The sequence below is a fragment of the Colossoma macropomum genome, unplaced genomic scaffold (assembly GCF_904425465.1).
Source record: "Colossoma macropomum unplaced genomic scaffold, Colossoma_macropomum, whole genome shotgun sequence".
Classification (NCBI taxonomy): domain Eukaryota; kingdom Metazoa; phylum Chordata; class Actinopteri; order Characiformes; family Serrasalmidae; genus Colossoma; species Colossoma macropomum.
Window position 1 is genome coordinate 8,249,387 of NW_023494793.1, and position 23,983 is coordinate 8,273,369.

The window sequence follows — 23,983 nt, forward strand, 5'->3', positions numbered from 1 at the left end:
TGTTGTCGTATAATAATGAAAATATTACAATATAGCAACGTTTAATGCAGAAACCTTTGCCTTTTAAGTAGTTTTTGGTCACCACACTACCACCTTAATTATAATGCTTAATACAAATGTAAAACAGAGCAATGACAAGGAGAGTGAGATATTATTGAATAAAAAAAAAACTAAAGAAGCAAGGAAGAAAACAGGCACATGCACAAACAAATGCTAAAGCTTGACGCTTTACATATCAGGTAGGGATGATGAAAGAAGCTGATTAAAATGGTTAGAGCAAGCAGAGCAGCTCCAACAGTATTATTTTAAACTGTAGAAATCACAGTTATCGCTAACAAAAACATTTATGTTAACTTAGATTAAATATTTCTCACCTTCTGTTCAAAGTGTGTATTACATACTTCTAAATCATTTGTGTTTGTAAGCAGAATAGCAGACATTATGTTATGATTAGAATCTGATATAATGTTATGGTGTGTACAGTCTTGTTTTTCAGAAAGGAAAAGCACCCTATCATTTCTTGACATTGAAACAAACAGAATGCAAATCACATGTAAATGCAGTTCATTACGTAACTACTGATGTACTTCATTACATAATTAATGATGATGTTAAAGCACAATGGCAGTGATAACTGTAGACTTCTACAGGCTAGTTTACTGTAATGGAACTGGCACTGTTCAGAATCAAAGCACACTTTCCGATACATGCGATGGAGTACATGTTCAGGAATAATCCTGGCTATCTGTCCTTACCTAACTATAAAGTCGAACTCAGAGCCTGCCAACATCAGCACTCCCAGCAGGGTGGAGAAGGCTCCGTCCAGCACAGGCGCAAACATGTGCTCCAGGGCCAGCACTGCCCGCTTGTTCCTGTCCCCTATAGCAGTGAGGAAGGCCTGCAGGGAGCACACTACCATTAGAACACACCCAGACCCACACCAATGCTCTTAGGAATTGCAAGTGGATCACTGATAGATGGGAGGGAGGGACTCACCAGGGCCACGTGGACAGTGAACTCCACACCAATGCCCACAGAAGCGATGAGGATGACCACAGGCACGGCGCTCAGCTTGATTCCAATCAGTCCCATCATACCAAACAGCTCTACAGTCATCAGAGACAGCACCAGCACCTGCCAAAGTAAACCCAAACACATTAAAAACTGTTCTGAAATGATTTAGAATGATTATTAAACTGTGTATACACCCTGACACGGCTTATGTTTTGTTTAATTATTTCTCACTTGTTGCTTTTTGAAAGCAGGGAAGACAGCCAATGTGTGGATTATCCACTTTCAACCTATATTACATTTGTGTTAAAAAGTTATTTTTCTATTTTCATTCTTTGAATTTTTTAATTCTTGATATCAGAATAAATGGAAAAAAAGACTTGTCAACCTGTCAATACAGAATGTAATTTGAATGTCAGCCATTACATAGCTATGTAATTAATTATGCAAATAAATAATAATATTTAATCAGTACAGCAAGCCAAAGGCCTATTAAACATCAATGCTCAGTATCTTCTTAGCATTTAGTACAGCATAACAATAACAATTCAAAAGAGGTTAGAATAATTTAATTCTATTCAAATTCTATTTTATTGATCAATTAAATTAAATAAATGTTCTACCTGTCAGCAAGTTTTTAGATTAACTGTTCATGCTGTCTTTTAAGATGTGTGACAGATGACAGATTTTGGTTTTGGCATGTATCTAAATCAGTGTTTCTCGGGGGTGAAGATCACCGCTTTCAACGCTTTCAATCCGGTGAAGAATGAGGTGAGCATTTTGGAATGCTGGAAAACATATCGACCTTAAAAGTGGGCTGCCTCACTACGTACACGGTTCCGTGTGGAGCTTAAATTGTACTTAGAAAGAGTAGAGTAGATGCCATAATCAGCTGATGAGGCTCATGTTACTGGGGGGCCCTGCTGCCTTTGAAGAAGGATTGGGGGAGGGTTTTGGAGAGGACAGGAGAGGGAGAGAGAGAGAGAGAGACAGAAAGAGAGAGGGGGCCGGAAACAGGGGACATATGGGGGGATGGGGTTAAGGGGGCCACTGGTGGCCCCGGACAAAAGCGAGGCAGTAAAAGTGGAAGCGGTGCAGTAACTTTCTCTTTCATCTGTCCTGTAAAGCAGGAGGATGAAGCGGCTGTCCTGTCGCACACGGCTTGAGAGACTAGATGGCTAAAACACAAGCTGTAGTAAAACGGCGGCCAGCAGGGAGGGGGTGGGGTGTGGGAAAGCAAGGTACGCTTGCTCCCTCACCGACACATATGTACAGAGACACAGACACAGAGGAAGGAAAAGCACGCACAAGGCCTATTTTATACATAGAGTGTTGTGGTTGCTGTGGTAACCTCTCTGTCCCCCACTCATTTATTTTAGAGAAATGTCCCAAAAAGCTCCACACAGACTAAACAAACTGGCTCTGACAGTATAAGATAAACACAGAAGAGGGCTGTAAAAACACAGGTTCTGTTGGACCGAGCCTTGCTCCCCTCCCCGCTTTGCCTTATAAAATGCACTTTAATTACTCCCCAACTTTCATCCATGGCATTCCCTCATGGGAGAACAAGAGGAAAATAGACAGAGAAAAGATACCTTTGGTGCAATAAGCCTATTAAACATCTATGCTATGTATTTTCTTAGACTTTAAGCAGAAACTCCACCTCTAAAGGCCTAAATATAGCATGATACTAAACATGCTACTTAATCTGTCAGAAGTAATAAAGATACGACTCATATTTGTAGGAAAAATCTTTAGCGTATACACAAAAGATATAAAGAAATAGTGTTAAGAAGTGAACGTGTTACAAATAAAAATGAAGTGGTGTAGAAAAAGTGCAAAAAAGCAGCGTAAAAATGTGAATGTGTAAAAAAAAATGTAAAGAATTTTTGCAAAACTCAAAGTCAAAATAGAATATCATGATGCCAAAAACAATGTAAAGCAGTGGACAGATGTGAAGGTATAAATAAAACAATGTAAAGTGATGTAAGGCAGTTTTTTTGGAAAGTAGAACTAAAGTAGAATATGGAATATAATCATACAAAAATGTGAAGGTTTTAAAAAAATGATGTAAAGTTGTGTAAAAATGTTTTTTAAAAAGTCAAAGTAAAGTAAGTTGTAAAGGTGTAAGGAGATTGTTAAATATGTAAATATGTAAAACAACAATACACGACAACAGCGTAAAGCGGTTTAAAGATGTAAAATCATAAAGAAGCACTCACGATGATCCCAGCAGTCCAGGGGTTGAGCAGGAAGATGGCGCACACCAGGAAGGTGCTGGCTAGCACCACGCTGATGAAGAGCAGCAGCCAGTGGCGCAGGCCCACATACTGCTCCCAGAACAGGAATGGGTAGCCGTTGGGGTAGCTGGGCAGACCCTGCCGGCTGTAGTTGCTGCAGATGGAGCGCACGCTCTCAATAGCCTCTACAAACTGGGGCGTCTCGCGCAGCCCATTGAGGTAGAAGGGAAACTGTGCATATTCGATGGGCTCTGCGGCAGGAACTGCAAGGAAAAATAATACCAGTGCCTTTAGTCTCTGAAGCTACCAACTTTTTCTACTGTGAATTTGTTTAATTATTGTTCTATTTGTTCTTATAATCAGGTATTTTCCACCACAGGTGAGCATTTACAAAGCCTCCACATAGTATCAAAATAAAGTGTTATCCCTTCATGTTATCATTCCCATCATTTTTTTAACTGATGTATACATTAAATTTATTCTTTCTGTGATTTTAGCAAAATAGCATGACAAAAGTATCATATTAGAGAACAGAACAAGCCATCTACGATGCCATACTTTGGCCAAACTGAGGCAAGCTTCACTTTTTTTTCACTACACCGTAAAACCTTTTTAGTGTATAACTACTATAATTACTAAATTATTGTAATTAACTGGCAATTTCTTCAGTGAATTACTATTTTTAGCATTCATACTTTTTTCTATAAAATTACCATTCTTTGCTATATTTCTAACGTACAACTCATATGTGCTATAATGTGCCCCCAGAGCTCTCTAAGGACCCTCAGATTTGCTACATTATGCAGTACAACATCTAGAGACACAGGATAACACAGCTAACGAATCCATCTAGCTATCTTTTGATAGCAAATGTTTCAGTGTTCATACAGACAGTATGCATTTTCAACAGTGTAGTAATGTTTATCGGTCGTGCCATAAACTGAACATCACATTACAGTGAGTCATAAAGACGACAAAGAAAGCAGTAACTTGTCGTCTGAATGAATGTGACTTCATGGGATGAACTATTTAACTCCTTAAAATCCCAGGCTTAATACATACAAAGACTCATTAGTCAGTAACTACAGGGACTTCAATGCAAACTCGTTGACCTATTCTTAGGTTATAGAAGTGTGTAATAAAACTTTTGGGATCGCCGGTGGGCCCTGGCCATTTAAGGGGTTGACTGAAACACAAAACATCATCATGGTTGGAATACCAAAACATGTCAAGTGCAATCAAATGTATCTTCAAACTAACAAAACCTCAAGAAATGTTTGGAAGCTCCACCCCATCACTAAAACAATCAGAGAGAGTTGCAATTTGAAAGAGTCCATTGGTCAAACTGTAAGAACTGTTATTTTAATTTTGGCCCTTACATGTTGTCATATGTTTTAAGTGGGAAATTTAATATAACACAAAACTTGTTACACAACAAATGCAACAGGGAAAAAAAACTGACAAGAAAATGCAAAAGAAAATTGCTTCTCACAAAATGGGCTGTGACAGTTACAGGATGTTGCAGTTTCAGCTAATTCATCATCTTAATTGTCATCATGCCATCGACAGTGTTTGGTCAGTGAGTTGATGTCGCAGGCAAGTTCGCAAAAATCAAACAAGGGGCCAACAAAATAATGTTGCACTTTTGCTGTTTGAAAAATCACGTTTGGCGCAGAAAATATCATCAGTAATACACACATTTGAAGAATTTACTGTTGTCCAAAGAAATTGAACGAATAAATCACACTCAGTGTGTAAAAGTCTTTAGACCAGGAGTCACGAATCTACGTTCCTGCAGATTCTAGTTCCAACCACTGCACTGCTGCACTTGGTCCTGCTAATTAACTTCTTCAGAAATCCTTGACTGGCTGGAACAGATGCATTACCAGGTAAGGAGGCGGGTGTCAGATCAGGTTGGAACTAAACTCTGCAGGAAAACAGATCTGCAGGAAGAGGGGTGGAGACCTCTGAGCAACAAAACATCCAACACAACCACAACTGGCAGTAACTGGACACATTATAGAAAAAGTGGATATTCTAGTCTTCTGGGAATGTAATTTAAAGAAAATAATCACAGCCACAGTGTTGGTAAGAAATTCATTCAGCCCCACTCAAGACAGCACAAAGTACTTGTCAGTTTCCCAATATGCTTGGCAAATGAAAACCAAATACTGTAAAATCCCACTATTTATCTTCTTTGACACAAAAGTTGACTTGTTTCTTCTAGAATGCACCTTTTCTTATAGCAGGGGTCTTGATCTTGGAGATCTACCACTTGGAGAGTTTAGCTCCACCCCTAATCTAGCATGCCTGATCCAGGTAATCCTTAAGGGGCATCTGAATATAAACTCCAGGTGCGCTGGATCTGAACTCTCCAGGGTGGTAGATATCCAGGACCAGGAATAGGTACCCCTATCGCATAATAATCTGTTGCATTTACCGAAAACAATAAATTACTGCAGCAATTTTACACCAGTTTTTTACAGTGTACCTCTGCACTCAATGAACAGTCCAAAAAAGCTATATTTCGGGGGTGACAGCTTTTTAACACAATGGTTTCCTCACAGCCTTGGGGGGGAAAAGGGGGGCAAATTAGCAGCTATCAAATCTCAACATGCAGCTGACTGTCATCCCTGACAGTGATCTGCTGTAATTACGCTGTCAAAATCAACCCCCTCCACTACTCCTCAGAACACACAGTCGTACACCCTGTCTATCACACAGAGCTCTGCTAACCACATCTCAGCATGCCCAACAATGACGGCCCATATGCAGCACACGTCCTTTAGCATGATAAACACTTATTCTTTGATTCACAGCCAAGGCCGAGACTCCTCATACGTGTCTGAAAACAATGAAGAGGATTTGTCCTGACACTTAGCCCTATCACCTGTCACTGAAGCTTCTCTCCACAGCAGAGCTTTCATCAGCTTCCCCACCGATGACTCATCACCGCTACTGCCGGACTTGGATAAGTGGCGGTCTTAAAACCACAAATAAAATCGCAAGAATGTGACCCAGAATAACTACCTCTCGTGGAGGTGTGTGCGAGTGTGTGTCTGGGGAGTAGGTTAGTGTGTGTTCCGCACAGGGTCATGCAGGACCACTTGCTAAAACATGGTTTTGCCCCATTATAATCTCCACTATAAATTTCCATTAAGACGGGAGTTGGACGGCAGCCAGCCGTGCTGCAGGGGCTCCGACATGGAGAAGCCGTCTCGGCTTGTTATCCAATCATGTACTCCTGAGCACCCCCTGTGCACAGCCCACCCGCTACCCACATCCCCACTCTACTACACTAACACTGCAGCTCTCAGTTAACCTACAAACCCGAGGCGAGTCTCGCAGTCCTCAAGTCACAAATAAAGGTGCCAAAAGGGGTTTTCTGGAGCGATGCCATAAAGAGCTACGTTTGGTTCCCAGAAGGACTTTTCAGTGAACGGCTCTTTAAAGATGAGATATAAAACATTTTTTGAGTTTAAAGAACTTCCACATAATATAATATATACATTTGAAATTCTCAATGCTAGAATGAACTGGAATGAAATATTACAATATTCCAAGGATGGGAATCTTTTCTCATCCTTCCATCCAAAACTCATGTTTCACTTTTTAGTATATGGAAATGTTGAAAATCAAAGCCTGTAGTACACACACATATATATATATACACACACAGACACACACATATATATATACGCACACGTACTTATAACATTACAGTGAAAAATATTTCCTAATACTTTAATAATATATATCTTTCAGTACTTGACCCAAGTCTCCAATACAGTAATACTGCTGTCTAGCTTTGCTGTCTAGAAGAGGAGGATATTATTATGATCTGAATTTGGTGAAAAGTTATTTTTATATATAAAGTCTTTATGGAAAGAAAAAACAAAGGCTATGATTTTGAAAAAAAGAAAAAGAAAAAAGCACGAACAATTGTTATTAATGATGTAATGAACTAAGTATATAATAAAAGAATAATTAAAGATCCAGTTAATTATATAATTATGTACATAGTAATTACATTTAACATGTACAGCTAAAAGACAATAATACAAACAACTCTAAATTTCTCATAATGATTAAACACATTCACTGGTCCAGTGCCAGCACAGACAGTATTGAATCATAATGTGTACTGACTGGTGAAGCTGTTGATGGGGATGGAATCGGTGCGGTCATGGATCCACTCTGGAGGATGAGGACGGATGTTGGCCTGAGAGGCAGCGTAGGCGACCGGGTCATTGCTGACCCAGGCGGTCAAGTAGATGTAGAAGGCACTGGGGTAGATGATCCCATCTGCATCCACCAGTCTATGTTTGGTGAGCTGGAGGGGTGAAGAGGACATAAGTGACTTCAATATAAAAACAGCAGAAAAGAAATTACTCATGCTTAAGAGATAAAACAGCATCACGAAACCGTTTTAAAACCAACTCAAAAAAGCACTACTTCTGTAACAGATAAGTTATTTTACAATGTATAATGATATACAATATGTACACTGGATTTTTGTCAAGGTAATAAAAGTTTGGTTTATTGTTTTATTCCACATGTTGTTATTACTTGATGTCTTCTACATAGACGACTCTTCCAGTTACATTAGTATGTATCATCATTGTCGGAACAAAACCTTTTCAAAATGTTAACTTGACAGGAGAAAGAAACAAAACACTATTAACTTGTAATGGATGCTAATGTAACAATATTTTTCCAAGTTATACTGGACCATTTCTATTAGTCCATGAGGAAATTCTAGTACATGGAAAGGAGAACTAGAATTTTCCAATTGTGCCAAAAAGTAAAAATCGACAAAAATGGAAATACTTCTGCGTGACAGTTACAGTGTACAGCATACATTAAACAAAATTCTGAATCAGACCAATATAGCCAAATCAAATCAAGGTAAAATTTCATGCAGTGCTTCCAAAAGAATCGTAATCGAATCACACTGGTGTCAAAGATTCATTCACTGTTAATAATATACATTATATTTGTATAGCACTTTACAATTATCCAGACGTTTACAATTGCACAGTACTAAGAACTATGTAAACACTGACATTTTCAATAGAGAAATAATGAAATGTGAGGCAAACAAATGAATCTGTGTGCTTCGTTTTATATAGGTTAAGAATGCCCACCAGCACCAAACTAATCTCTACTTTTCTTCCTCCCTCCTTACAGGGGGCCCCAGTCAGCCACCTCCTGAGAAGGTAAAACCATTACGGCATGATGCTCTGTGCCATACGTACTTTTCAGGACAATAAATCCACAGTTTCTCAGTCAGGAGGTGGGTTGGCTCGGCATGTGTGTGTATATATATGGTGGGTGGGGGTGGAGAGAGGGAGAGAGAGAAATTTGCTTGAGTTAGCGTAACAATAAAAAAATTGGCCGGAGTCCCTGGGCGCGCCTGTGTGCAGTTAACCTCGCTGTTAACACAGGAGGAAATGCCACCCAGCAAATGGAGGAGAGCTATAAAAATAACACAACATCTGTACAAATGTTGCTAACACTTGCTTCTCCTGACCCCTATGGATACTTAGAATGCCCGGCGCCTCAGACGGTTCCTGCCTGGAGGATGGAAAAGGGGCTCCTGATAGCCATAATAAAATGACTTAAGACATTTTACGAAAGCGCAAGATGCAAAAAATAATTTTCAAAAAATCCCTACACCATATTTTAAGATGAATGAAAAATGTTCCATATAATTTTTAAAAATCACAGTAAGAACAGTTTTAGGGCAAATTTGAACAATTTTGGAAATTTTTACTTGAAGCATAATAGAAAAAAAATATCAATTACAATTTTAAAATATACATTAAAATATAGAAATTAAAACTAAAACATACCCTTAAAACAGAAGGAAAAGAAAACTAATAAATCATAATTTTTATCTGCATTATTATGCATTATTTAGATGAATTAGGCTGAAATAAAGCTACCAACTAAAAAAGAGCACAACTGCTCTGTCCACTCAAAGAGGACATGGCAGCAGTTCCGATAGAAGAGAAGAAGAGAGATGGGGGGGGATGGTTGGGGGGGGGGAGGAAAAAAAGTGAACTTGGATTCCAAAGATCTGGATTGAATTAAGCAGCAGGATACGCAACAACTGTATGTCTTCAAGCTGTCACGGGAAGCCCACAGTGCGAGGCCGGCGGCCTTCTGGCCGGCTGCCGCCCCTCTTCCCTCACAAGCACAGGAAATGACATCACGGGGCCGCACACCAACACAGGCCGGCTGCCTTTTCTTTTTTTTTCCTACCCCCTCTGCTTCTCTGGTGAGCGCTCAGCACAACAATCGCACTCGAAAAGGAGAAAAAAACTGGACTGTTCCAGCCTGTGTTTTGCAGAGGAGTCAACAGACAGACGGGAGAGTGCGCAAGAGTGTCTGCTCAATTGCCCCTCTCGACCCCTCCCCACCCACCCCTTCAGACCCTCCGGCATATCAGGGTCTCTTGACATCTCCTGTTTACATTTCCCTCTTGCCTGCTATTTCATGCTGAGCAGTGACTGGAAGCATTATAAATGTGTTAACCTGTTGTATTTAATGCCTCTGTGTGTGTTGTGCTGTGCGTAAGTGTGTGTATGCGGGAAGGGAAACGTCCGATGATGTAGGAGCCTACGCTGCCTCTTATAGGTTGGATTGCATGCCTGCGCCGAGCGAGAGGGACAAAATGGTTTAAATGAAGGGCTAATTGCTTTTTCAGAGGCAGGTTGTGGCCCCATCGAGGGCTTTAAATTCCTGCGCTCGGTAAAGCAATCAGCGTGAAAGAGAGAGAGAGAACTGAAGATAGAGAGAAAGAGGGAAGGAGAGACATATAGAGAGAAATAGGCATTCATAAGTCCAACACTTGGACTAAAAGCAAAAATATTTGCTTTGTCTATGCCAGTGGTTCCCAAACTGAAGTATGCATACCCCCAGGGTTACGCTGAATGACACTGGGGGTATGTCAAAAACATTCCTGCTTTAATCTTTATTTAATTTTATTTAATAAGCCGGCTGCACAATTACACAGGTACTTCTGATAGAAGCGATACAAAGAGCTTCAAGCACATGGCAAACTCATGCTCTAATAGTTTGGTATTTTACTCTTTTATCACAAATCATTTTATCACTCCTGCCACTTCTGAACATTCAGGAGAAACAACCGTGGAGTTAATTCAGTTTATTATGCGCTGCTGTGTGCATGATTAAAGTGTGTATCCTATACTAACTGTTCTTAAGGCCTGTATGATGCTTGTAAGTCAAGTACTTGATTGGTTTCACTTTTGCAGAGTGCAGTTTTAGTGAGTTATTTGTTTGTAGCTAGTGTGAACATTGCTCCGCTTTTTGTTTATGTGTTTGTAGTGCTGTTAAATTCTGAGCGGAGGATGTTATCTACTGTGATATATGCAATATGTGGCTCAGGTTAGTGAATATTTTGTCACTTAGTGTTTAACTTACAGCTGTGGACACTCTCTCACACATATCTATGTTACCTGCAGCCTTTATGATTACAAAGAAAGAAGCAAGTTCAATGCTCTGCCACCCTGAGCTTTGACAGGACCGGGACTGACCCACACCTACAATACAGTAGCACAGAAACTTCTTTCAGCAAGGTAAAAGGTACAAACAATGTACCCTCAATGTCCTGAAGACGGACCCTTGAGAGTACTACCCCAGTGACACTTTAGTACCTTTTTCAAGAGTGTACATCTGGTGTGTTGTGTCATCACATCATAACGTGTTATGGTGAATTGATTTAAGACATCTAACTGTCTTACATACATAATGCAATATAAGTGTGTATATGTGTGACAGAGAGAGGATACGCAGCAGGAAGTTTAATGTCTGAGGGGGAACGGGGCTGTAAAAAGTTTGGGAACTGGTCTATGCAATAATATATGCAACCCATCATCGAACATCCAGCACAGATGGTTCTAAATCACATAGACCATTGGGAGAAGGACAGGATATGCTAAACACTATTCAAACAGCTAGAGTACAAACACCCTCACCATGTGTACAGATGCGACATATAGGATGTAAATACCCCAACTGATTCTACTGAGCACAGTTTAAAACTTATAGGATTTCTAAGTTGCAGTCTTATGTGCGAAATATGCTCAGGGTAGCGGTATGGTCTTATGTTCCTCTGGAGTTCCTCTCCACGCACAGCCACATGCTGCACCATAAAGACAGATATATAGGAGTTTTATTTTCTCTCTAAAGCTCAGTGGGGAGAGGTGCTTTCATGCTGTCAGCGCTTCTTGTGGAAAGTAATGCTCCAGTTAAAGAGACACGGATGAATGGGGGTCCAGTCCGGGCGGCTGCTGAAAAGTTCCACCGCGTTTTGAAAACCCGCAGCGTGGCCTGGATATCTAGGGGCGGTTCCCTCTTTACTCTATAGGTTGAGCCTACAGGGGGAATGGAGAAGTAGCTGGTTTTTGATTGGTTAACTGCTCACCAGGTTGTAGTTGATGGGCTTGTCTCTGCGGCCGGTCTGCACCAGGAGCTTGTAGGCCAGGACTCCGTCATCAGAGCCGTTCTTGTAGTTCCCCTGAGTGATCCTGCCCGCTTCCCAGTCCTTATCAAAAGCCTCCTGCAGACCTGCACAAACACAACAACAACAACAACAACTCAGAATGCAACTTAAAACTACTAGCAAGTTATCTATACTTTTTAACCCTTAGAGGTCTAGAATTATTACTCTCTGAGTAGAACAAGGTATTAGGGAGGGTCCCTGACCTAGCTGAGCTCTGTTGCTTGACAGTTGGTGGGGCTGGTGGGAATGAGGTAACACATGATATTATTGATTTACATTTTCCCCGCTCACTCATGCACTGTGATGTAAACAAAAATCAGAAGACATTTTATAAGTGGACAAACATGGATTAAATCATGGTTACTATGACCAGGGACACAAACTAACCAGGTATAAATGGTCGATTTCAATTTCAGGTTGACTTTAATTACATGTCATGTTACACACGTATAACAATAATTTTGAATCAAATTGCAATCATAATAAATTACACCACAGGCAGCTCTGACCTTGGAATGTGATTGCCTGAGAGGCATTCTATGAGTGCCAATATATTCCGATATGGCACTCCAAACTAATCAATTTAGTTATGCAACACAGTCTGTAACATAGCAGCGACAACCACCTGTTAAAAAAGCAACTGCCACAACTTTATTACAAGTAATAAGCCTGCTAAAAAGAACTACAACGACAACCAAAGCAAATGACAATGACAAACCAAAACACTCCCATTGTGATTTATAAAGCTGTTCACACCAGAAGTGAGTGATAGAGCTCAGTGGTTGATGGATGCTCTGTTTCTGTTTTTGATGTTATTTCACAGTGCGCTGGGGTCCACCTTAAATGCTGCAGTTAAGCCAAATACCTTTCATCATATCATGGTTGAACTAGCCAAAACAGGGAGAATCTAGTCCATTAGGTAAAGAAAAGTGACTCTTTCTCTAATTTTTATGAGGACATCGCTAGCCTGCTGAAACTCTTCTGTTTATGAATACAAATGCGGTTAGGAAAAATGATAACACGCAATTTTGAGAGGATTTTTACATTTATTTCAATGAACTATAAGGAAGAAACAATTTTGAGTTACATTATGCTTTTGTTATTGCAAGCTTTTGCAACATATATCTCCATGTAGTTTTGGTATTATACTCTTTGTATATATCGTTCATAATGTCTGCTATTTGTACTGTCCTGTGTTGCACTGCACTCTGTATACTGCCCTACAATTTGTCTATTAGCATGAATCTATACCATCCTGTCCTGCACTTTTTGCATGGTTGTCTGCACTATGCATGGAAAAAGAACAGTGTCAAAGCTTTTGGCATAATTATAATAAAGCTGAACTGAACCACATTGAATCCAAAATGTCTTTCTAGGTGTCCCTGAATCTCGTTTGTTAGAGCTGGAAGGGAAAGAAAGCGGGCTGGGTGTGCTGGGAGTTAAATGACACTGCGTGACTGCCCAGAGACTTCCCAGATTCTCTAAACTCCTCTTGTTCTTTGAGTAAGGCTTTGGAGGGCTTGCCCTGATCCATTCATGCAGCCCTACTTCTACCTCGCCTTACCTTTTTCTCTCTCCTCCTTACTGTACTCCTCCTCTCCTTCTCTTTCTCTGTCTTTCCCCAGCCCTCCCTCCTCTTCTTCCCCCCATCGGCAGTGGCCCATTTCTGGGACACATTGTTTTCGTTCTCTCCCTCGCCTCACTGTCTGTGTAAAATTTGTCGAGCCATTTCAAACCGCAATATTAAAGACAGCTCTCTCCACCCTATTTGGCACAGCCTTCACACAGCACACACACAGACATACACACGCACGCACCCATCGCCCATACACCCAATGGAAACACGGGCTCGAATAAAACAGTTCAGCAGAGAGACCATAAAGTGGGGAATCAAAACCATGAATGATGTTTGACTTTATGGACGATGAAGCTAAAAGGCGCGATGCCAGTCAGGCTCTGAGCAAACAGCCCAGGCTTTACAGGCAGGTATGCTATTATCACAGAGACACTGACTCATAGGGCTTTACAGAAAGAGAGAATAAAAGAGAGAAAGGAAAATAGAATGGGGTACGGCTTTGAATGCGTCCCACCTAGGATTACCTGGAATTCTAAAAGCCAGACAGACATACACACACACACACACACACATGCACACAATGTGGCTGCAAAGAGCGTCTGGGAACATTTTCACAAAGCACAGCAGCTGTAGGGACATGCCCTCTATCTCTCCATCTCTCTCTCCCTCTGACTCTCTCCCTCTGTTGTCCTTTCTTCTCTCACTTTTCCTCTCAATACACTGTTGGAAAAGGTACTGTTGAGGTATATTTTTGTTCACAAACATACAAACAATGTAAATGTATCATCAAAATATACACCATTGTCCTTAAAGAGGAATTCCATCTATTTTTCAATATGTACGCAGAAGTAAAAGGTTAAGATGCAAATAAAGTCATTGAGATTGGTTTGATGTGAAATACTCAGCTCTAGAGAAACTAGCAGTGTCAGAATAGTTCACAGTGATGGTGAGAGGAACCGGACATCCGCCTCTAAAAGCTCACAGAAAGTTATTACATGAAATGGTTATGAATGTGTTTCCTGAGGTCTCAGGCACTACTTTGGGGTAGTTGATCAGGGTTTGGCCTAAATTGTATTTTTTTTAATCCATTCACGGTGGAGAGGTACATGCAGGGCGTTGTAAGGCAAAATAGTCCCTAAAGAAAACTTATTTTGTCAAATTTACAGCTACTGTAACATCATCAGCATTACATAAAACCTCAAGACATGTGTAGGTTGACTGGTTGCATTGTAGACATCATGACCTCTGGTTCCTATCACCACCACTGTAAAGAAATCTGAGTCATTAAGCTTCTCTTTGAACCACCTCATATGATACTGCTCTGACTGACTTTGTTTACATCTCAACCAATGAATTATGTAAAATGTTGTGGAAAAGTTTGTGGAATTTTCATTTAACGTCTAGTAGTGTACCTTCAATGAGTTTTAAAGGTACACTATGTTCACTTTCCCAGAGGAAAGTGCATATTTTCATAACTTAGTTATGTAAATCTAATGTAAATTAGAAAAATAAAATAAAAAGCCTGGAGTCAGGACAAGGCATATGGAGTCAATGAAACTTAAAAATATATAAATTCAACATAATATGGTGCAATAATGTTCTCTAACTAAAGAGGGTGACAATTTAATTTAATTTAAGATTTTTTCGGAGAGTGCATCTGGCTCACTTCTCAATTCCTGCCATTTTTCCTTTCTCCTTAATCGACAATCCCCTATTTTTCACTCTCGCTCTCCTATTTTTGTCTCTCTCCTCCTCTCTTGCTCTTCCGCTCTCTCCCTCTCTCTGAAATCTTAATCTGTCTTGGTAAGCCATTAAATGTGTCATGGATTTGAGGATTTGGAGGGTGATTGATATTTGTGAAAAACAGATGAGAGCTAATGATGGCAGAATGAAGGAGGGATCTCTTCAAAAGACGCTCTCTTTTTCTCACACACACACACACACACACACACACACACACACTAACAAAGTGAGATAATGTCTGCAGTCTGGGCTGTCAGTTATCTAAGAAAAATTAAGTGATGACCTTAAGGCATTTACACAGTGAATAATCGCAGCTGTGCATTACACTGACAACAGTCAAGCAGCCAACAGCACCTGACAGCCAAGAGTACGAACAAACACTGTGGATACCACTAGTGAATAATTACTAATAAGGATGCATGGAAATTCAGCCTGTGGTCAAAAGTGACCGTTTTTCAGCTGGAAGAGAAATAAGGCCAAAAATTTTACCAGAAAAAGCAAAGATTAAACAGTACAATGAACTGTCAAAATCAAAGACTTTACAAATAATTTTAACGGTAATGAAAATGCAACACAGTGATTTTAAATGCAGTTTGCACCCTGCTTTCACATTTGAACAGTTGCAGTAGATCAACAGTGAAAACTTTGGCCGTGTGCAACTACTTTAAGGTTTCCACTAGGGACATCCGACAAGCAATTTATAATCACTGTTAATACCAAGTATTAAGACAACACTCAAGAACATCTTCACTACAGGTTCAACAACACTTGGAAACAAGACATCCTACTCATTATTCAGAATATAGCAGATAAGAAGCCAAAAGGAAAGTCCCAGCTAGCACTTAGACGCCATCTGTATACTCCATTTTTGAAATTTGAAAAAAAAAAAGAAATAAATAAAAGTCACAAAGCCCAAAGTGTAAAGTTTAAGTAAAAGTTAAAAAATAATAGAATTTGTTGCCTTGGACAGCCAGTTTTTGTTGCAATCGAGAACTTTCATTTCAATGCATCACTGATTTCTATTTTTTTCTCTGACAGGGTCTGATTAAAATTTTCCCATGATTCAGTTGTTTTGGTACAATTATTAAACAGGCAATACAGAATCTTACATTTGAAAAGCCAGAGAATTTGATTTTGGACAAAAGAATGAGTGAATACATTGGTGAATACTATCATAATTATAATCATTATGTAATCATAATAATATAATCATAGAAATAATCTTATTATTTCTATCACTCTAAAATTGATGCATTTGAATCGTCAACATCAGGTTGGGTCATCATTATACATTAACGCATTTTTACACCCGCAATAATTACAAAGCACTAATTTGGGAGTGTTAAGGTGCAGTTAAAACCACACAGGTAAGGGGACTATTTTTGAGCACTATTGCTGAAATTGAGCTTTGTGTGTACTACCTTGCAGCCAGTCACGGAAGTAGTGCAGCCACATGAGGGGCAGCTGGCCGTTGTCCTCACGAAGGATGTACTTGACTGCGCCAAAGCGCTGGTGCATCTCATAGAGTAGCGGCTGGGCCTGGGCGTAGTCTGCCTGCTGCGTCACCACGTACATGTTGTAGAAGGAGAAGTACTGAAACTGAGCACCCAGGAAGTCGTACTCGGCCGTCTCCCGCGGCACGATGTCCGTCAGCTCCAGACCATCTCGCACGCAGGTGGTCCCATACAGGCTGATGCCCAGCAGGGCCAAGAAGAGGAGAATCACCACCGCCTGGGACCACACACATACACATACAGAGAGATGGATGAGTCAAGATTTGGCTGTAATCAGAGCTGTGGCTCTCACTGCGCCTTTATGACTGGCCCTCTGACTCAAAAGGTGTTTGCGGTTTTTGTAGAAGGGTCTGACTCAGAGAACAGTTGCACAAGTGCTAAAAACTTCAGCTGCTTTCCATTCACCTCTCTCCCTCTGTCCCTCTCCAACCTGGCAAAGTAAGCTGAGTCTTAGTATGTCCATTTTCAATGACGGCCAAGACAGCTCCCTTAAGAGACCCCCCCAGCCAGATCACATTTTTGGTCTATTCAGATATTCTATTGTATTTTTGGTCCACATTTTCTACTCTAGCACGCTTGATTGAGGTAATCAAAGGCAGCAGAACGATCTCATGCATGTTGTTAAGGGGAAAAAGGACATTCTGAATGGAGTTCAAACAAAACAGGGGCTACAACTAATGGTTATTTCTACAATCGGCAACCTAAACGAATGATCAGTTTATCTAAATATAAGGCGTTCTTCAGTTTCTCTCTTTCTGCCCATCATTCAAGGTTCTGTTTGTGAAACAAAACAATATGGTGCAACTATGGAGCAATGAAATGACAGAAGTAATGTCACTCCTAATGAGTGCTATATTGTACTGCAATCTGTTGGAATGACTGCATTAAACATAAACATTAAAGAGCATTCTAATTCTATTTATGGAACCAAGTTGCTTTTTAGTAAAGGCATACTGACAACAAAAATCTGTGTCACTATTTTTTAAATAACCAATATGGTTAATTGTCACACCACTGATTGTTGTTTACACTCTTACTGGCCAGAGGTCTATAAATACTGAGGATACCTTTAGGGAAGCTCAGGAAAGCATATAGTGATGTAATTTATCACAATAACATATAGTCATATCACCCACCCCAACTCTATTACCTTTGTGGTGGGCTGCAGCAAGAAAGGTGCATAGTGCTTCTCGGCGAAGGAGGCAAAGGTCCAGCGGGAGCAGGCCGGCTCTGCACAGCCCGGCCCTGTCTCCCCACTGTGGGACAGGAGGTCCCGGGTGGAGCTGGCGCCCTCCGTGCTCCGGCAAGACGCTGTGTCGGCCGCTGGGTTTCCCCGCGTGACCCCGGGCCCGGCGCCAGCCCAGCTGTTGTTGTTATTATGGTGGTTGACATTGGTGGTGGTTGGGGGGAAAGGCTGGACGGAGATGCGTGAGCGTGGCTCGGCTGTCGTGTAATAGGCCTGCGTGCGTGGGTCGTACTCCGTGCGTAGCTGCACTGTGGACTGCATGGTGATTTGCGTCTGCTGGGAGAAGCCGTGGCTGCTGTAGGATGGAGGGGGGCTGTAGTGGCCCGCCTCGCTTGATGGGTCACCGTATGCTGCCTGGGGCTCCAGCTGGATGACCCGGTTAGCGCACGGACTGCAGAGGAGAGAGACAGAGAGAGGGTAAGATAAACAGCAGAGCCAAACAATGCAATATTTATTATTTATACAACGCAATGTTATATTGTTGCATGGAGGGCTCGGGAGAATGCAGTCTCATAAGATATGTATGTGTCTGTGCCATTTCATGCCTTCTGGAAAGCACATCTGTATTCCCCTTATCTACTTTTGCATGGGAGCTTTTTGCTGGTGTTTCCGATTGGTACTTCTGAGCAGTTGTACAAATGTATGCAAAACTGATGGCAATCAAATGCCAGTCGGGAGCAATTAAAAGGCGGAAACTAGCTAATGTTACTGACTGGGAGGCAAGCTTTTCAGCCATGGTGAATGTTGAGGCTTCAGGTTCAATTTCCTGCATGAGTTTGGGACCATGACGAAGAGAATATAGTGCGTGCATAAGCTTAAGAGTCTCTCTCTCTTGCTTTCCCTCCCTCAGGACACACAAAGAATGTTAAAGCGGCATGAAGAAAAAGCCAAAAGCATGCCCTCCGTGAGGGCCCCAGACGTAGATAACCACACAAATACACACACGCTGAAGATTATGACACCTTGAAATGGCATGAAGCAATAACCCGTAAAATAACCCACACGTATACTGTGCACCCACACAAACACCTCAAGCAACAACACATGCAAAAAATAACGCAAAATAAAAGTATTACACAGTATGACTATTTTAATGCAAAATAAGGTATTACACGGTATGATGATTTCTTTCTATGATTTCAGTGTCCAAAAATAAGCTTTTCTATCACAGTATAACTGAAATTAAGGCTGTAACTATTTTAAATTTGAAATATTTCAAATTTGAAACTATATAAAAAGCTATAACTATATCGCTTATATGCCGCTTGGCTTCTTCTGAGGGTCTCACATTTATCATCTGTTGTGGAAACAGAGCTGAGCAATATGACAGTATTTATCATATTGTAATAAATTACACAACAACGCTTTTCTGCTTTTCATTAAACAATGCTTTTCTGAGCACATTGTGGATATCATCAGTACAAACACTTCCCAACTGCTTGTTTATTGAAAAAGAGCATAAGTAGTCCTGTTTAATTGGATTTACTGTAGCATAGCATATAAAATGTTGAATAAAAATGACTGGATTCATAGTTTCAATAGTAATTTTAAAATACTACTTTGTTTGCTCCAGCTTATCAGATGTCAGAAAAATAAATATTGCTTAAATTGTACGGCTGTGATTTTACGGGGTCTTATTGTTACAGGATGGTGTGGCAGGCATCAAAAAAGTTATCACCTATCTGTGAAGTTTATAAGCAGATTTGCTAAAAGTTAAGACATTTTAACATACAAAATAATGAAAATGGAATCATTTCTTGACTTTAGAATCACAACAAACCTGAAAACAGGTGCACTGTTAAACCCTTAGTGTGCAAGCATTTAAGCTGTGTGCATGATGCAAATGTCAACATATTAACATATGAACACAACGCACATATTAAGGCATTCCTTTTTTTTGCTGTATCACAAAATGTACTGTATCGAGACACCACTGTGTATCATTACATCTTTAACTAAAACCTAGAAAAAGCACTAATATACACTGAAATCATTTCCCCACATGTACTATATTGACAGACTTTTTACCAACCCTCATGAATTTGCTTGTAACAGGAAAAAGCAGCTATTGAAATAAATATGAAATTATCACCAGCACTACTACGGTTTACAGCTCATAACATAACTATAAACACGCATCTTGCTGGTGCATGACTTGCAAGACGCTGCACTGATAGGTTTTTTCTTCCAACTAGGGTTGTATGATAAATCATTTTTTTTTGTTATTGCCATATCGTTTACACAATAAACATGTCACTAGAGCGGCGATGACAGAGTTTAGGAATGTTCTCATGCCTAGCATTGTATATTAAGTGTGCAAAGCAGTAATGGCTACTGTCACAACAAACATATTTGATAACTAAGCAAAAATAAATAAATACATAAACAAAAATATGCATTCATTCTTGTGTGCCTAATTAAAAATAAATATATGCACAGTCTTTATTGAAAAAGCTGTTGAGGTAATGCTGACTGTTTCTCAGCCTTACAGTGCACGAAAAATGCAGATCTGATGTAAGTAGCTGTTAGTATTTCATTTCTTTTTATTTTGCACAATCCTGAATGGTGCTTTTATAATTTGTATTTTCCTATGTGCTTAAAGGAGAAGTTTGATTTCTGTTTAAACATCCAATAAAAAGTAAAAAGTCTGTACTTGTGTCACATCCAGTCAGAGGCACAGTATTTTAATAAAAATGAATTGCTTCTCATTTTGTCATTGTGATATCCGACAGCTTTATAAAACTTTTCATTTTCAATACCGTAAGTGACTTTTTAAAAAGATTTTGTTAAATTTGAAACGTATGATTGTTCTTGGGTTTTACACTGCAGTATATCACTGAAACTGGTAACTGTTCCACCCCAACTCACAACAAATGTTACTTGCTGTGTAGTTGTGCAGCTCTGCTTTAATGCACGCTGTTGAAATGAAGCCCCTGCAGCTGGAGCTAATGAGAATTTCCAAGCAATACCACAATGTCTTGGAGCAACGAGAGATTAATGGAGGGATGGCATGGAAGTGACAGTGGATTATGAATGTGTGTCTGTGTATGTGTCACCTGACGAAGCAGCAGAAGATGTCAAAGCGGCGGTCCTCTCTGCGGTACAGGTCCATGCTTAGTATAGCGGGGAAGATGAGCAACACCATGGCGAAGTTAAACACCACCACAACAGCAGCCTGAGATACACACACACACACACACACAAAAACACACACACACAGAGTTAGACGAATGCACACTCGCATCAACCAAAGACGAATTCAAACAAAAAACCACACATCTGGGTCACAGTCAATGCCAAAACCGCACGGACTGAACAAATTCAGTTTCAAAACAACTGCCTCAGTCGAAGTGAAAAACTATACACAAATAAAAAACACAACACACGCACCACCCAGGCTTCCTTTGGAACTCTTCGGGTGACATTGCTTTAATTCGAAAAAAGTTGGCAACCGGCTATTAAACAAAGGCTGAGTCGATGAAATATTGCACTGGAGCCCGAGGTGCACATTCAGATAAGATCCCACAGCTTTACAGAGCTACATGCAAAACCAGCATTTAGATTCAGTGTGCCTAAAGAAACAGAAAAAATCTTTCTTTCTCTATACATACACATTAAACAGTCAAGATGGAATGGAGTTTCTCCAAGAGAAAGTGCAAGAATGAAAACACATGAGGTTTATGCATCTATGCCATTATGTGCAACTTACATAGCATAGGGAATATAAACAGTACTGTGCAAAAGTCCGAGACAACCTTTTCATTTATTTATTTATCAGTTAAAACAGCCATTAAGTACAAGTTACTCCTGTACTCAAAAACATAAGTTACTAAGATAACACGTATCTGAAAATAGACATAGAAGACTGAACAACTAAATATAATATCACATTTTCTCATCTCAGATGTCTAGCTTTGGTGTTCTAGTGCATTTTTTTCTTCTTCATTTATTTTCTTTTCTCAGCCATCAACTTTCACCCACAGCATTAAGTTGTCTTCTCATAGTTTTGAAGGACGGATAGAATGGATTTTACTTTTACACACACACACACATATATATATATATATATATATATATATATATATATATACATATATATATACTTTTACACACACACACACACATATATATATATATATATATATATATATATATATATATATGTAAAAGAATGAAAGAAAGAACTGGAAAGAAGAGAAGGGGTGAGAGAGAGAGAGAAAGAGAGAACACAGACTGTAGCATGCCTGGTCTGGTTAGCTTGTTTTTTTTTGTTCCTGGGTGGAGATTGGCTGTGTGTTCGACTGCCAGACCACCCAGCGAGTGCAGCGGCCCAGCACAGCCTGAAGGTGCTGAGAGAGGCCTGCGCTTCAGCACACACCTCCCAGCCTGCTCACCACTGCCAGACACAAACCACGCAACATCCTCAATGCCTTACTCATCTCTCATTTAACTTCCCCGGTCGCACACATCAACAGCAAATCATACATCTTCCTAAGCTGCAGTCTTCTTAAGAAGCTGAACTAACGTGAGAGGAACATGTCTGTTTTACGCTGAATAAGAGAGTGGCTAAATGACTAATGAAGGGATCCAGAGAGAGACAGAGGATAAAGAGCAAGTCTGTCTGCAAGAGAACAGCTCTACAGAGGAGGCTCTGTGAAGGCTGGCACACACACACACACACACTCTCTCTCTCTCTCTCTCACTGATCCACACAGAGAGCAGCGTGTGGACTTTAACTGCAGACTCCTTTTTATATGAGATTATAGTAACCTGTAATATTATAAAATAGACTTGCGTGGTTTCTGACATTGTTTGATACACTAGATGTCTAAACACATGTAAATACCTGCTCATCCAGTGCTTTTTCTGAAATAAGGGGTATCAACATTGTAGCGTCCTGCTACTGGCTTGTTCGGCCATGGATGCGCAGTAGGCCATGCAGAGAGGCGGCGCACAGAGCACCACAGGACAGCCTGACTCACAGTGAGAAACAAGGTGCGCCTGTGTTATATGTGTGTTAACGTGCAGGGCTCTGGGGCTGGTTTAGTTGACTAAGTGTCTACCATGTATGGACAGTATATGGCTGTTACTGACCTGCATGCATCCTGGCTGGTCCAGCTAGCACTGAGCAGCAGTTCTCCAATGCTGTCGTGTTCAATAAAAGAGCATTCATCAACACGCTACTTTTCCTGTCATCTTCTTTGCCGACGCCACAATATGTAGAGCTGGATGCTTAATCATTTTATATCAAATGCACAGTTTAAACAGTGCAAAATAGAGAGCGTGCTGCAGTAACAGCTTCTGCTGTTCTGGGAAGGCTTTACATTAGATGTTGGAACACTTTATGTGAGGACCTAACTACATTCAGCATTAGTGAGGTCAGGTACCGATGTTGGATAATTAGTTCTGGATCTCCTCTCCAACTCATCCCAAAGGTATTGGATGGTACTCCACTCCAGAGGACCTGGAGGGAATTTTCACCCTTCTTGGCACTGGCCAGATTATACAAGCTATGTGTGCACTATTGGACACCTTTGTCAGCAATGGGTGAGCCTTAAAGTAGCTGAATTTACTCTGTAGTAGGCTGGATATTTGTGGACATACAAGCTATGTTCCAAAAGCTAGGCTGCAGCAAAAAGGTGGATCCTCAGTGACACTGTCCTATGAAGGCTCCTTGTTTGTATTACACAATGCAAAATGGAACAGTATACCGAAGCCACATTGGTGCGTGAAATTTAATGGGGAAAACACTGATGTAAATGATCTGACATAGCAGGCAAAACATTCATCTGCTTGTAATTAAGTGCTATCCTGTGAGCTAACAACTGTATTCTATTTAGACCCTGTTAAACAGCATCACATATAATTTGCAAAACATTTAACTGGCTTTTTAAAACAACGTTTAGTTGTTTCTTTGGGTCACATGTGCAAAAGACTGAGCAACAGAGGACTGTGAAGGATACTCTGGTTGCGTCCTTGAAAACTGTCGAATGTAAGTCTATTTGAGATTGTTTTACAACTAGCCTAAGTACAAAGCTGAAGAGGCAAACTCTGGAATGTAGGTGGTGGACTACATTAGAAGTTCCTTCTCATCCTATTGTGTAGTCAGTCTTGATCAGGCTG

The 23,983-nt window shown here is 40.4% G+C and overlaps 1 protein-coding gene across 1 annotated transcript in view; it reads right to left on the reverse strand.

Annotated features, from left to right (window-relative positions):
- ptch1 (patched 1) overlaps positions 1-23,983 on the reverse strand; it is a 68,548-nt gene that overhangs the window by 10,895 nt on the left and 33,670 nt on the right. Inside the window, exons 13-20 of the mRNA XM_036578364.1 lie at positions 20,917-21,035; positions 17,765-18,251; positions 16,522-16,831; positions 11,704-11,846; positions 7,401-7,584; positions 3,234-3,514; positions 997-1,134; positions 756-898 (exon numbers count right to left, since the gene is read on the reverse strand). Coding sequence (XP_036434257.1) covers positions 756-898; positions 997-1,134; positions 3,234-3,514; positions 7,401-7,584; positions 11,704-11,846; positions 16,522-16,831; positions 17,765-18,251; positions 20,917-21,035 — 1,805 coding nt within the window. The remainder of the gene's footprint in view (positions 1-755; positions 899-996; positions 1,135-3,233; positions 3,515-7,400; positions 7,585-11,703; positions 11,847-16,521; positions 16,832-17,764; positions 18,252-20,916; positions 21,036-23,983) is intronic.